Source organism: Eleginops maclovinus, chromosome 11 (genome assembly GCF_036324505.1).
Source record: "Eleginops maclovinus isolate JMC-PN-2008 ecotype Puerto Natales chromosome 11, JC_Emac_rtc_rv5, whole genome shotgun sequence".
Taxonomy (NCBI): Eukaryota; Metazoa; Chordata; class Actinopteri; order Perciformes; family Eleginopidae; genus Eleginops; species Eleginops maclovinus.
The window spans coordinates 23688445-23702335 of NC_086359.1; the positions used below are offsets into that span (position 1 = coordinate 23688445).

Sequence of the window (13891 nt, forward strand, 5' to 3'; positions counted from 1 at the left end):
TGTGCAAATCATTCATCATGATGAACAGGAATGGAGTATTAAAAAGGACAATATGTTATTTGTTCACATGATGTGCATTAATTTCATGCATGATGTTTGTGTGTGTGTGTGTGTGTGTGTGTGTGTGTGTGTGTGTGTGTGTGTGTGTGTGTGTGTGTGTGTGTGTGTGTGTGTGTGTGGGGGGGGGGGGGGCTGGTTAAGTGCGAGAGGTTATGGTCCAGATGGTCCGAAATCCCCTGCCAGGGGGGAATGTGTCAGTTTGTTATGTTACTGTCCTTTCTTAAGAAACAGAATATAAAAAATGTAATCGTATTTGAGAAGACTTTTGAAAACCACTTGAAAATACAATTTTGGATAACGAAGGAGTTGCATTGGTTAAAGGAAACCTATCTGGAATCTGAAATGCCTTTTCTCGGTTCCACAGGTTCATTAACGCTCGGCGGCGGATTCTGCAGCCCATGTTGGACGCCAGTAACCCCGACCCCGCCCCTAAAGCCAAGAAGATGAAGTCCCAGCACCGCCCCACTCAGCGCTTCTGGCCCGACTCCATCGTGGCCGGAGTTCTGCAGGCACACAGATCAGGAAACAACTCAGACAGTACGGCACACTCACATTTCCTAATGAAGAAAACAGAACACACACACGCACGCACGCGCACACACACACACACACACACACACACACACACACACACACACACACACACACACACACACACACACACACACACATTTTTAAAATAAAACCTGTGACAGAAATGTTCACACTAGATGTCACTATTGGCTCTTTATTTATCAAGGTTAGAATATGTGAAGGCAAAAGGGGTATACATTTCCTGAAAAAGATCTGTATTGTTCCTACAGTACTCATAAACTCCACCTGAGTGTGTTCTGAAGCACTCTCTTGTGAAAAGAACAAATGTATAAATAGCTTTTAGTCAATCATGAGATTAATTTTCATACCAAGCCCACTTTTAGGTTACAGATTCCATTGCCTGTCAGTATCTGCTTATTAATTATCTCTATACTGCAGCTGTAGTAGTTAAAGACAGAATAATCCAACTTTTCTGCCATTAATTTAAACAAACAGTGAAACAAATAGCAGCACTAGTAGTAGTAGCACTAGTAGTAGTAGTAGTAGTAGTAGTAGTAGTAGTAGTAGTAGCACTAGTAGTAGTAGTAGTAGTAGTAGTAGTAGTAGTAGTAGTAGTAGTAGTAGTAGTAATAGTCATAGTAGTAGTAAGAATTTTAGTAGCAGTGATAGTAGTAGCTTTATAGTAAAATCTGTTTATTTATTGTTGTAGTTTTTATTCCATCAGGGGAGACATTGCTTCCAGGCATTAGTGTACATTATTTATTGTCTCTTTAGTGTAAGCACTGCAGTTACATCACTTTTAATTGAAAGAATATAAAAAAAAACTCAACTCCAAATCAATTTATATCGCAATTTAATGTGTCTCCATTGTTTTTGTCACTGGTATTTAATTATTTTAAATGGTCCCTTTAAAATGACCCATCATTAGCTGCCTTACCTTAACTGCATGGAAGTATATTTAGAACAGGAAGCTGCACGGATCAATGGAAGAGTATGTAATGGAATCAGTCTGTCCGGTTTATATCTCCCCCCCAGACCCGCTGAGTATGGACAGTCTCCAGTCCCTGTCCTCAGACTCGGCCACCCTGGCCATGCAGCAGGCCATGCTGGCAGCAGACGACTCCATGGACGGCACCGAGGAGGATGACGAGGAGGAAGAGGAGGAAGAAGAGGAGGAAGGAATGGAAGAGGAAGAGGAGGAGGAGGAAGGAGATGGAGACGAGGAGAATGACAGGGGAAGGCAAATGTCCAGCGGGGGAGGGGGGCGGAGAGACCTGCTCATGGAGCACAGAGAGGACCTAGAGTAGTGGTCTCAGACTTTAATCCATCGTCCTCTCCATGCAGACTCAGACCCGACAGCTCTGAAGCTGAGTGACTTAGAGAACCAGTGAGTGTGTTTCCTCCATATTCATCAGAGACTCTATGCAGAGCCACCATGGAGCCTATCACACACACTGACCCTCCGACTACAGAGGATTAATGAGTTTAATAACAAATGTGTGTGTTTCCGTTTTATTATCGTATGTTCTCATGCAGTGAGCCCCTGAAATATTTGGATACATTGTTTTAACACTTCAATTAAATGCCAACAGATTTCACGTAACTGTATTAGGTTAGTTAAAAGCAAAATTATTAAGATGAACCTAATATTTTTTATTTCAACTTGATATTATTTCTTCCAACGAACCTAATACAGTTATGTGAAATCTGTTGAAATTATACATTGAATTAAAAAAGAAGCACATTTTAGCTCCTGTTAGTCGTGGGCAGAAATGGCACAGGAACTCAAAGGTTTAAACGATTACTGCCAGTTTTAAATTGAGAGATTTGAACCACTTTACAGTACCTGTTTAGAACAGAGCCATAGCATTCGGAGGCTGATTGGATCTCAGGTTACTGTCAACGGAACCATCTTGAGTAGCTGCACATGCATCAAAAAATAAAAAGAACTCTTTGCACAGTGAGATTTTTGGCTGCATGTGAAAACATCTACTTGGTTGAATGTATATCTCCAAAATTGCAGCTCTGCGGCTTGCTGAAAGTACTCTCAATTTGAACTCACAGTCTAACATTGCATTAAGTGTGCTTTCTAAAAATAGAGTGAGTGCTTGAAGAAAGGAACATTAGAAAAGGTAATGCTTTCCGAATATCTGCAGAAGTGACTGCTTGTGTTTGCTTCCACGGCTGGATAATCATTCACGCCTTCTCATGACTCATCGGTTCTCAGGTCGGACTACACTCAGTGTGTTACTTCGTCACTTGACTCATTGCTGCAGAAATCCTTTTAGAGCATGACTTTTTAAAGAATCTTTCTCTTTCACACCTTGTTTTTCTTCACCCATGAGCAAAAAAAAACAAATAAACTGGTGTATGACCGCACATACACTATAGTATGTATATCAGATGTTTTATGTTTGCATTCTGAAGTTGAATGTTTGCATATTTATTTTGTATTTCTTTGCGTGGCATCAGAGTAGCTGAAGGAACAACATGTGCTTCTACTCACTTTCTGAATAAGGCTGTTGTATTTCCTGGTGCCCATGCACATACTGGACTTCAACCACCAAGTCAGTCTTAGAAAATTGCTTATGTATTTTTATGACCTCGGGTGATTCTGTCTCAAAATAAGAGCATGTCGAGCGCTGCAGTCAGGACGAACTGTCTCACCCTCTCCTCAACATGGAGCGGAATCAGAGACCGCCAACGGCCAGTTTCTTTCACTGACAAACTTTTTCAAGGCGACAGAAGAGAATTTAGAAAAATGAAAAAGAGGGAAATATAACTCAGTTTTTATGTGAAGGATTTTGAAGAAGCTGTGAAAGAGTTCTCTGTTTTGTACTAAAACACACATTGAGTTGCTCGTTTCTAATGTGAAGATGTCTAGAAAAAGAACCTCCATGTTATATTGAATGTTCTGATTGTTCATTGTGAAGTTTGTTGCTCATTGATATTCTTTTCCCCATTGATTTTTTAAATGGATCTTCCACAACCAGTGGCAGACAATAGGGAATATTTCTATTTCATTTGTACACTTGGTTGTCATAATCTATTGTGTTTCAATAGACCAATTTTAATAATTAAAACATGTAAAGGTACTGACTTTGACTTTGTGATATGAAAGTTTTGCATGTGTTAAGACTGAACACATCCAGGGAAATAAACTCCCAGAGGAAATAATCAGTTTTAGTTAGAGAATATTTAGAGATTAAAGCACTAGTTAAACACTAGATAATAAATAGTGGCTTACGTGTGTGTGTGACACTTCCCAACCCTCTCACTCCCTGATACACTGTAACATGTTTCCAGATTATAGAGTCAGTCTAAATATTGGTTTAACTTACCTCATTTTCCTGTCACGTGCAGCCTCCCACCCACTGGTTAAAGCTGCAGCCTGTGATTTAACTTACTGTGAGATGCCCGCCCAAACGCTCTCCCAGCGAATATAAAAAACTCTCCACCACAGGGTTTCTGCTCCTCAGTGTGGATTCTGCCTCCTCGGTGTAAATGATAATAACTTCTGTGGGTGTGTAGTGCAGGGCCACATTGTATTGTTTTACACGGCTTGTGTGTAATTGCATCCTTGCGTTGTTCTTCTTCCCATCGGAAAAAAGTTCATTCTTTAATTGCAGCAACACTTATTAAACATCTGTTATGCCACTTCTCTCCTCCCTCAGTAGGAGGAATTTGAATTGCAGTAGCTATGTTGGGCTTCAAAATGATATACTGGAAGGTAGCTATCATGTGATGTGGCTATTAATCCTTGACATCAGCATGAGGAAGACATGCTCAAAGGATGTCAAACATGCGAGGAAATCACCATATTTATAGAGTCATCTAATAAAAAATAAACGTAGTTTGAGGGTATGGGCCTTACAACATTTCTTCTGTAATTATTCCAAATGGGACTTCTGGACGACAGGTCAGAGGAGCAGCCTGTGACCCTGAATGAACAGTATGAACACGAGTCTCCACCACAGCTGGGGTTGGCAGTGTTATTTATCATGGGGCAGCATTAGCAGCAGAACCGGTCATAAATAATGACTGAGTGTTTGTTATTTATACAGAGTCAGGTTGGAGCTGCAGTGTGGTCCACTTCAGGCGAGCAGGGTTCAGGGTTCAACCAATACAACACTAAATAATGCATGAATGGTCAACATAATTTAAATCTGTTGTTCACACTCAGGCTCAGGGAGAAATGGATAACATGTCACAGGATTAAGTAATCAGGATACAAAAAAGGTCACTGTATTCCCTACATAAAACAAGATGTAATCAGATTACTTTTACATTAAGAAAATGGGGATTACAATCTTACAATAGCTTTTTTAAATACAAATGTACATATTATAGGTAGATGCTTTATTTGTCCTTTTCTGGATGTATATATATTTTTTAATGCAGTTGGTGAACACCTGCTTTATTAAACCATTAATGTAATAATCCAGGTATTAAACTAAATAGGCATTTGTTAACTACTATTCTTTAGGTCTATCCTACAATTTAAAAGGACATATTTTGTTAGTTAATATCTTGGTTTCCTTTCTCTAAGGTCACATTTTCTGTTGTCTTACACTTAAGTAGAAAACCACTTATTGGTATTTATTTAATCTTTCTTTTATTAACATTGCATTTGGTATTGAGGTAATCTAAGAGTAATAGAAAGTAATCAGATTACATTACTCTTGTATTGTGATACTGAGATTAAGTTACTGATTACATTTATTTCACATATAACTGGTATTTGTAATAGATTATATTTTAAAAGTAACCCTCCCAACCCTGTAACTAAGTGTGGTCATCAATAGAAAGGTTGTGGGTTTGAAACCAGTCTCCTGCAGTCAACATGTCAATGTGTCCTTGGGCAACACTGAAAATCTGAAAGGTTGACTCCACATGATTTTGTTCGTTAGTTGAAAGCTTAATGTTATTGCTCTCAACTAACCTTATACAGGTATGTGAAATCTGTTAACATAGTACATTTACTTAAAGTCAACATTTCCGTTTTATCAGTGTACATACATACAGTCCATTTATTATTGACCATGTATAGCTCACCAGCCTGGCCTGGTTCAAACAGAGAATGAAAAACACAGGCCATTCATTCCTTTATAGCGGGACACTAAATTAATGTTGTTGGGATGCCAAAGCAGAAACAGAGCCAGGGTTTTAAGGTTCAGATGTGGAAGCCTGGCTCAACTTGCCACAAAGCAATGTAACAATCTGACAAAACCTTTGGGGAGAAATCCTTCCAAGTGCACATTCCTTGAGGGTTACTTGAAATGTTACATGGATGCAATATTTAGTTTGCTTGGAATTCTTAGGGACATACCAAAGATAGAAGTCACTGTAACTATCTGTATTTGAAATCCTGTTTCATAGTTTACCTTTTTGTCCAAACAGTGTCATACATGTAATCCTAATCGCTAACGTCTCATTCTTACATAAAAAAAAAAGCTGATTAAGGCTGACATTTTTATAACTGTTTCATGAGAAAGATATGAACGATTACATTTTGTGTACTAATCATCTTTTGTCACCATCTTGACAGAGCATTTGAACATCTATCTCCTCGCTTTTTTGCCATTTTTTTTCATAGTTTTTTCATTTAACGAAAAACCCACTATGTACCTCTTCCAATGTCCTTACAGATGTCTGACAAAGTTCATTGTACACAGTGGAGCAGTGGAGACTAAACAGCCATATATTCACAGGATAACAAAAGCAGACCTAAAGTAAAGTGGATGTTTGACTTTCATTTATCAGATGGCAACAGAACTCCAAATGAATGATTAATGATTTGAGTACAAATTCTTGAAAATGACTATTCCTCTGCTTCAGTTCAGTCGCTGTGACTGTGGCCCTCCCTCACATCACAAAATATAACACTCAAAAAGATGAAACAGAAGCCATGCAATGAAGGCTTGTTAATTTCATTTGTATGCCGCATGTTTTCAGATTCAGAAACCCCACAGTTTAGTTTTTCCCATCCACAACTCTAATGTCAGATATAATCAAATACAAGTTTATTTTTCCTCTCAAACACAGACCCTGCTTTGGACAGAAACATGACTATCCCTGCTGTACAGTCTCTCAGCTCTGAGGCTGAAGTGCAGTAAAAATAGTCTCAGAATGACAGAGGCTGAAAAAGCCGCTGGCGATGGTTCACTGGTTTGAAGTGGGCCACAGTCACCATGCTTCACAGCGTCAACTGCCTTGCCCAATGTGGAGTACTGGAGGTCTGCTGCAGCCAGTGCCATCTGGGCGCCTACATGCTCCCAGATGTCCGCTCTGTAATTAAAGCCAGACTCGGCTCGGCCCAGTCCAGCCCAGATACAGCCCAGATCCAGCCTCTCATTTACAGAGACCCTCCCTGAATACTTAAGAAGCTTTCCAACACTGTGCAGGCCCTTAGAGGAATCATTTTTGTAACAGTTTAACCTAAGAAAGCTGGAAGACTTAAGGTAAGTCGGCTAAGACTTCCATCAAGTGTTTACAATGAGATTATTTACTTTAAATAATGGTTTTGCATTTGTACTGGAATTTTCCCATAACTGGAAAAGTAATCCTCTACAGGTTTTTAATTCCTTTAGATTTATAGGTACCAGTGCTAAGGTAGAGATAAGATAGAGAACGGAAATCAGTGGCACGTGACAAAGGTCATGATTTGTTCTTACAGCACACTTTATCTTCTCTGCTACTTAAATGTGTCAAAAACTAAACCTTTTTCTTATCACTGGGTAGGAGCTCAAAATGTCCATTGCCCAGGCCGCGGCCAAGGCCATGCTATCTGATGCCCTGCTGCAGGGCGGGCCCGGGGTGAACCGACTCAGCCACCTGGAGCTGGAGCTTCCTTTGGACAAGGTTATCAAGTTTGTGTCTGTCGGCCTGCCGCTCATGTTGGTGGGCATGGCCTTCGCCCGCGAGATCTCCCTAGGTGAGCAACTCTCGCTTTCTAAGACATTTCCTGTGTTTCACTCACACTGTTGCGCATGGTCCTCTGAAGGGTTTTCCTTAAACTGCTTATAATTGACCTGCTTAACTGCATTTGTTGAACTTGTGATAAGAAGTAATACCATACAAATGTTAAGTTTCAACATTAGCACAAGGGTTTAGACAGAAATGTTATATTTTGTGTACTGAAAAAGTAAACCAAATGTGTTACTGTTTTAAAGCTTAGTTTGAAAACATATTTGATCTTCCCCAGGTTTTTATTTCTGCAATCACATCTCTTAACATTCTTACTTGACGAAACTAAATATACAGAGCAACAAGAAAGAATACTGTAATTATATAGCACTTTACTTAACACAATTAGGGCCCTGTGATACAATTGTGAGAAAAGACTTAATCAGCACCTATCATAAAATAAGGGACATTCACTTCTGATTTCATTAAGACCTCCTTACAATAATTAGCCACATCTAATTCACACGTTGACACAATACTTGGCTGATACCGAAGACACCTTTTAGCTACTAACATTCAACCATCTCCACTGTAAACCCATCTGTGGCAATATCAGATATATCAATATATCAGACATTATAGCAACTTTTCAGACATACACTGAAAAAATGTAACATTGACTATTTGTGAAACTTACTTATAAGAACACAAACCATGATATGTTCCTACACCTATGGAATTTTCTTGTCTTTATCTCAGCTACACCAAAGGATGCACAGGGTGTTACAAAGTGATGCCAAGGAGTCCTGACAAAGCTGTGTGATGAATTGGGAATAAGAAAGGGTTAGCATAATAATAACTCTTGTGTTGACCTGTGGTTTTTAACATAATAAACATGCCCATCACTGGTCTGTCCGCGGCCATGTAAGGATCACAAAAAGCCTGGTTGACAATCCAAAGACTACGTGGCAGGTCTGAAGCAGGAGTGTATTTCACGATGCTGACTCCCTTGACTTTGAACTAAACGCTGTCTCTCCAGAGCTGGTCTGCAATCAGTCTGATGCTCCTGATGCTAATTGCCATGGGGGATGATTGAGAGCGGCGTTCACTAACGCTAGCACGATGTAATTACAAGGCAAAGTTCTTCTGTAGCAGCCCCCTCCTTTTTGAGTCAAATGAGAGGATATGTTGATTAACTGGAGGGGGGTTTAGAACATTGTGTGGTGGCGGGCTAAGGGGCTCCACTGATGGATCTTGGCTGCCTATACGCTGGGTTGTCATTTTAACAACAGTTCTTGATTGCGCTGCTGTCGGGAGTCGGGTTTACTTGCACCTGGACTCTGAGCCAAGACTGCTTGTACAAAGCAGTAATGTGGAGATAATCTGCCTATGTAAATTGGGGAGTGGGAGTAGGAGACAGGAGAGGTGGCAGAAACGTAGGTTCCTTCTCATTGCCAGAGGGCTCACAGGGGTAGGGAATTAAGAGGAATATTTTTTAACAGGCATCTGCAGCTGTTTTTTAATTTAGTCAGACTTGTCAACACAAGCGGCCAAAAACAAACTGGAAAAACAGATTCCCACAGAAAGCAACATGAGAACATAGTGGTGTCATCTGGTATTATGAACACATCATCATCATTTCAGATTATACCTGTGCAGCTTCCATCGGTACAGGACCAACCAACTCTGTTCCCACTGCTCCGTCCATCTGTCCTGAACATTCAGAATAGGGATTGTCGTGGATTCAATCGTTCACAATATGAAAGAATAAAAAAGAGAGAGATCAATAAAACACAAAGACAGATATGGTTCATTAACTATCATTTTGTTGTACAACAACACAATAATGACAAAACACTACCTTGCTCTTTAGCAGTCAATCAGATAGTGCCCCCCAAAGCCAGAAAGATTCATAAAGGTTTAAATAGGTTTAAACACCACCTACAGATGGCAACCAAGCAGTCCAATCTTAACCGTCATTTCACATCTCATACGTCTTTCCTGTTGCAGCTACAGATGTATAGATCCCTCTCTCATACCCAATCTTCTTAACTTTCTGTGTAGGTCACTTTCCCATACCCTAAAAAGGAGTCTTCATAGCCTTCTCAGAGTATGGATTACACAAGTTCAAACAAAAATGTATACACACATCAGGTGGCCCCTGCAAACTCTAATGAATAGAAACACATTATATGAAAGATAATATTAAAAGGATCATTATTGAACTCAAATGTGCATTATCTTAAATACACGTTGACCAATTTCCATGCAATATGCTGTATGATTTGAAGAGAGTTGTGTCTTTCTAATGCCAAATGAAATTCCTTCATGAATGTTCTTACATTCCTTGTGTTGTTCCTATTTCTTCTTCTAAACCAACATAGACAACACATGCTCAGTTTGAGTTCAGTATCAGTCTAAAAACATATGCTGTAACTTTTCTGTGAGTTATTATCCTCCATCAACTGCCAAAAATATATTTTTGGCATCACTTATGTATTTTAAAATGTGACTGATTAATTACACATTCAAACACACACGCCTGTAGTATAAATGTAACAGTTGCTTGTAGTGAGGAGGGCTGGCAGGAGAAATCCTGACAGTAAATGAGTGTCATTATGTTTCTACTTACAGGCAGATATAAATAAAAGGTCCATGTTCCTTCCCAAGTGCTCTGTTAAGGGTGGAGCACCCTTGGAAAATGACAGATTAGTGAGGAACATAGATTTAAGTGGTTGGACTACATGTGTTTATATCAAGGTGAACTAAATATAAGGCGGAGGCCAAACTTGGAATGGAGTTGCCCTGGGTTTGAAATGAAAGGTTGTCATTTGGGAACATATGATTTTTTCTGTGAAACTCTGAACCCCTGAATTGAAAGTGCCCGTCGACCTCCAGCACTGTGTGTGTGTGTGTGTGTGTGTGTGAGTTTGTGTGTGAGTAATTCCCCATATTAGCAGATGATGTGACAAATCAGCATTTGTTTATTCTGCAGGGCCTCAGATCAGCTGTTTCCCTCCCAGCAATTTCACGATCAAGCAGGCCAGCTATGTAGACACATACTGCTGGGACTCTCTGATGCATCATGAGTTTGACAGTGATGGGAACTTTGAAGAGCGCTCACTCTGGGTACACAAAGTAAGTTGAGAGGTTCTGATCCAGCTCGCTTCACATGTTACTTCCACCAAGTTGTTGACTGAGTTGAACTGCTGAAACACATTTTCTCTTTACTGTAACTTGCAAAACATCAGTTCTAAATGTCAGTGTACCTCTACATGAGATGCAGAGCACTTGCTAAATCAATTTTTCATATCGAGTTCAGTTGACATTTAGAGGCCAGACACAAACAGGGAAGTAGTCCTAAACCAGGACCTGTGGTTGTTCCTCGGTTATGCTGGTATATTGGTGATTGTTTATCAGAATCAGGAATACTTTATTGATCCATTGGGGGAAATTGGGTCCATGTGACAAATGTGCTTGTGTCAACTCTTCTGCCACTCAATCTCTTATCAATCATTGTCCCTCCAGATGTTTCCCTACTCTCTCCTGGCCATGGCGGTCTTGATGTACCTGCCGGCTCTGATCTGGCGCCAGCTCGTCATGCCAACACTGGGCTCCGACCTGCTTTTCATAATTGACGAACTGGACAATTCTTACAACCGCTCCATCCGACTGGCCCAGAGCATCCTTGATATGCGTCAGAACACGAAGAACCCGCTCACATTTCAGGCTGAACTGCAACGGTAAGGAACCACCAACTGAAGGCTTGTAGCACGAATATTTAATGCTCTTTATATGATTTCATATCAGTCTTTTGAGGAACCCAATCTTGAATGTTGATTTGCCCCAAACTACAATAAGCCTGGTTAAAATAAACTTGAATGATTCCCTTAGATTTAATCAGGTCATTGCAGCAGCAAACAATCCAATCTGCTAGTGAGAAATAATGCTCAAAGGTTACGGAACGGATCCTGTGCTGTCAGTTTGAAAGTCCTGATTAACAGGGAATTGTAATTTAAAAAGGTGCTCCTCTCCCATATGCAACTGTCATTGATATACAATTATGTAAGGCTCTTAGCTGTGCAGGACTGATGTGGGTGTTGCGGTGGGCAACTCCTCGTAGCTAAAAGTAGAAGATTGTGGGTGGGGTTGAAAGCTCCCAGCTGGGTGTGTGTGTCTGTATGAACATGAAGGAGGACATCTTGCTTAGTTTATTTTCCTTGTCCAATTGCAGGGCCAAGAAAAAGCGATACTTTGAGTACCCTCTACTGGAGAGATACTTGCGGTGCAAACAAAACTCCTATTTCCTTGTTAGCATGCTTTTCTTGAGGGGCTTCCTCCTTCTGACCTTCATGACAGCTGCCTGTCTCTACCTGGCCTACTTCCACCTCTCCGCCTTCCTGCAGGACGAGTTTAGCTGCTTTATACGCACTGGAATGCTGCGAGATCAGAACTGGGTTCCTGAACTGGTTCAGTGTAAAATGATTGGCCAGTTGGTTTTCCAGGTGATAAGCGTGGCAAATGGTGCCATTTATGTCCTGTTGGCTCCTATCGTCCTCTTCAGCCTGCTTCGTCTCTTTGTTTGGGACACCACTTTCATCTCTGTCTACGATGTCCTCCCTGCCCTTGACCTCCTCAACCGCCGCAGACTGGGCTGCCCACTGAATGACCTCAATGTCCTCCTGCTCTTCTTGCGAGCCAACGTAGCTCAGCTGATGTCCTATGGGAAAGTGAGGGCACTGTGCTCCCTGGCGCCACCACAGGTGGGCGACACCACTGCAGGGCAGGGATTGAATGCAATGCTGACCCAAGAGGAGCTGGAAGAGCGTGAAGAGGCTGCAATGGAGCTGGCAGAGGAGGTGGGGGAGGCCAAGGAGGAAGGGAAGCTCAACCTCGTCGACATCATGACTATTCTGGGAGCAGCGCAGGGAAGAGTGGTCAACTGCAGCGAGAAGAGGCCTCTAGTGGAGGACAATATGAGTCTGGGTACCGTAACGCTTATCTACACACTTAAACGCATTCTGCTAGTGGCTATTTTTGTCTTCATCATTTGGGATGTACAGAAAATCATAAAGTAACCTCCAGATAAAGGCTGTGAAATGAAAAACAAGTACTCTTAATGAGGTAGCACAAGCAATTTCCACTGAACAACACTCAATAACAGAAACAGGTCATATTCATATGGACCTGGGGGTTTGATAAACATCTACTGTCAGGCCAAAGTCAAGTAAATTAAAAACAACATTGTTTAGTGTTTATTTTATTTTTGTCTGTTACTTTATTGCTTTTGATAATGCCTTTTGAAGCCAGACTTAACTGCCTTTTTTTCTAAAAGAGCACCTGCTGATAATGAGATAGATGTGTGGTACTTCCTAGCCCTAACTGCCCTCTCTGTCTCTTCACAGAGCCAAACCACCAGGGGTACCATGAGTTGAAGGAGACTACACCATTTAGTAATTACTAAGCCTCCTATGGATTAAATCAATGTGATTACAGAAACAGAAACTCTACAGTAGATGTTCCTACAAAGGCTGGGGACACCAATCATGGGCTTCTACAGTCACAAACACAACACAAATAACCTCTTTTAGAAGAACAGGGCAGATTGTTCTGGCTAGAAATTAATGAATCCATAAAAGTGGATTTGTCCGTATTCAGCATCTGTGAATCTGTAGCTGCCATCCTTACTTTGGTCACATGTTCAGGAGGACAGTAAAGGAAGAAGACAAAGAAGAGAATGCAAGTGGCTGTTTTTATTATGGCGTGAGAACATGCAGCACAAGTGTCAGTAAAGTATGTCCCTATAACACAAATATTTGTCATCATGACTTGGTTAGATTGGAGATTTGTGAGACATAGGAGTCCTGAGAGTAATAAGAAACTGTGTGTCAGATGTGATGTGTGTAACATCTGTCAGTGTCAGTAGCACCTGTAGATTCAACTGTCATTAACAGTATGCACTTATACTGAAGAGTCACGGTATACAATATTGCACTCATTATCATTATTGCTTTCTTTATCTAATATTTACATTGAACACATAAAATGAGTTCTGTCTGTGAGTTCTTAAAGTGCATTTTATGTTATTATAAATAAATGCAGTTGTTCAATCTCTGGTGTTTCTGTCATTAATATTCACAAAATCCATTATATTTGTTTTGATGTTCTTGTTTAGTTTTGATTGATAAGTACAGTTTACATATAGTTGCTGTTTATAGTTGTAATGAAATACATCAGAAATTCAAACTCAATTTGACATTTAAGGACAGTCTTTTTTAGTGCTTTCATTTGTCCAACATGCAATTTCAGATGTGGAAGGACTCAAGTCCTCTGCTGTTCCTATTTCCTTTCTACAAAAGGTAGACATAAAGTTATATTTAATTTTTTAAGT

General features: G+C 40.4%; 2 protein-coding genes across 4 annotated transcripts in view; both read left to right on the top strand.

The window, feature by feature from the left end:
- The window catches only part of pknox2 (pbx/knotted 1 homeobox 2), a 91544-nt gene extending 87855 nt beyond the window's left edge, over positions 1 to 3689 (top strand). Inside the window, exons 10-11 of the mRNA XM_063896221.1 lie at positions 425 to 597; positions 1630 to 3689. Coding sequence (XP_063752291.1) covers positions 425 to 597; positions 1630 to 1901 — 445 coding nt within the window. The 3' untranslated portion in view covers positions 1902 to 3689. The remainder of the gene's footprint in view (positions 1 to 424; positions 598 to 1629) is intronic.
- Positions 3690 to 6980: 3291 nt separating this feature from the next.
- On the top strand, positions 6981 to 13532 carry panx3 (pannexin 3). Of its 3 annotated transcripts, XM_063896224.1 has the most exons (6): positions 6981 to 7055; positions 7336 to 7528; positions 10496 to 10638; positions 11029 to 11243; positions 11735 to 12486; positions 12906 to 13532. In XM_063896224.1, the coding sequence occupies exons 2-6, from the start codon at positions 7345 to 7347 to the stop codon at positions 12962 to 12964; spliced, it is 1353 nt and encodes a 450-aa protein (XP_063752294.1). In that variant the 5' UTR covers positions 6981 to 7055; positions 7336 to 7344; the 3' UTR covers positions 12965 to 13532. The 3 variants fall into 3 exon arrangements, with proteins under 3 accessions (XP_063752294.1, XP_063752292.1, XP_063752293.1); XM_063896222.1 differs by having other exon boundaries at positions 11735 to 13532; XM_063896223.1 differs by lacking the exon at positions 6981 to 7055 and adding an exon at positions 7183 to 7250 and having other exon boundaries at positions 11735 to 13532.
- Positions 13533 to 13891: the final 359 nt, after the last annotated feature.

Bases quoted from the DNA above. Each gene is read 5' to 3' on its own strand.
- panx3 (XM_063896222.1), top strand. From the start codon at position 7,345: ATGTCCATTGCCCAGGCCGCGGCCAAGGCCATGCTATCTGATGCCCTG. The intron at 7,529-10,495 runs GTGAGCAACTCT...TTTATTCTGCAG, and splicing joins CGCCCGCGAGATCTCCCTAG to GGCCTCAGATCAGCTGTTTC. The intron at 11,244-11,734 runs GTAAGGAACCAC...GTCCAATTGCAG, and splicing joins TTTCAGGCTGAACTGCAACG to GGCCAAGAAAAAGCGATACT.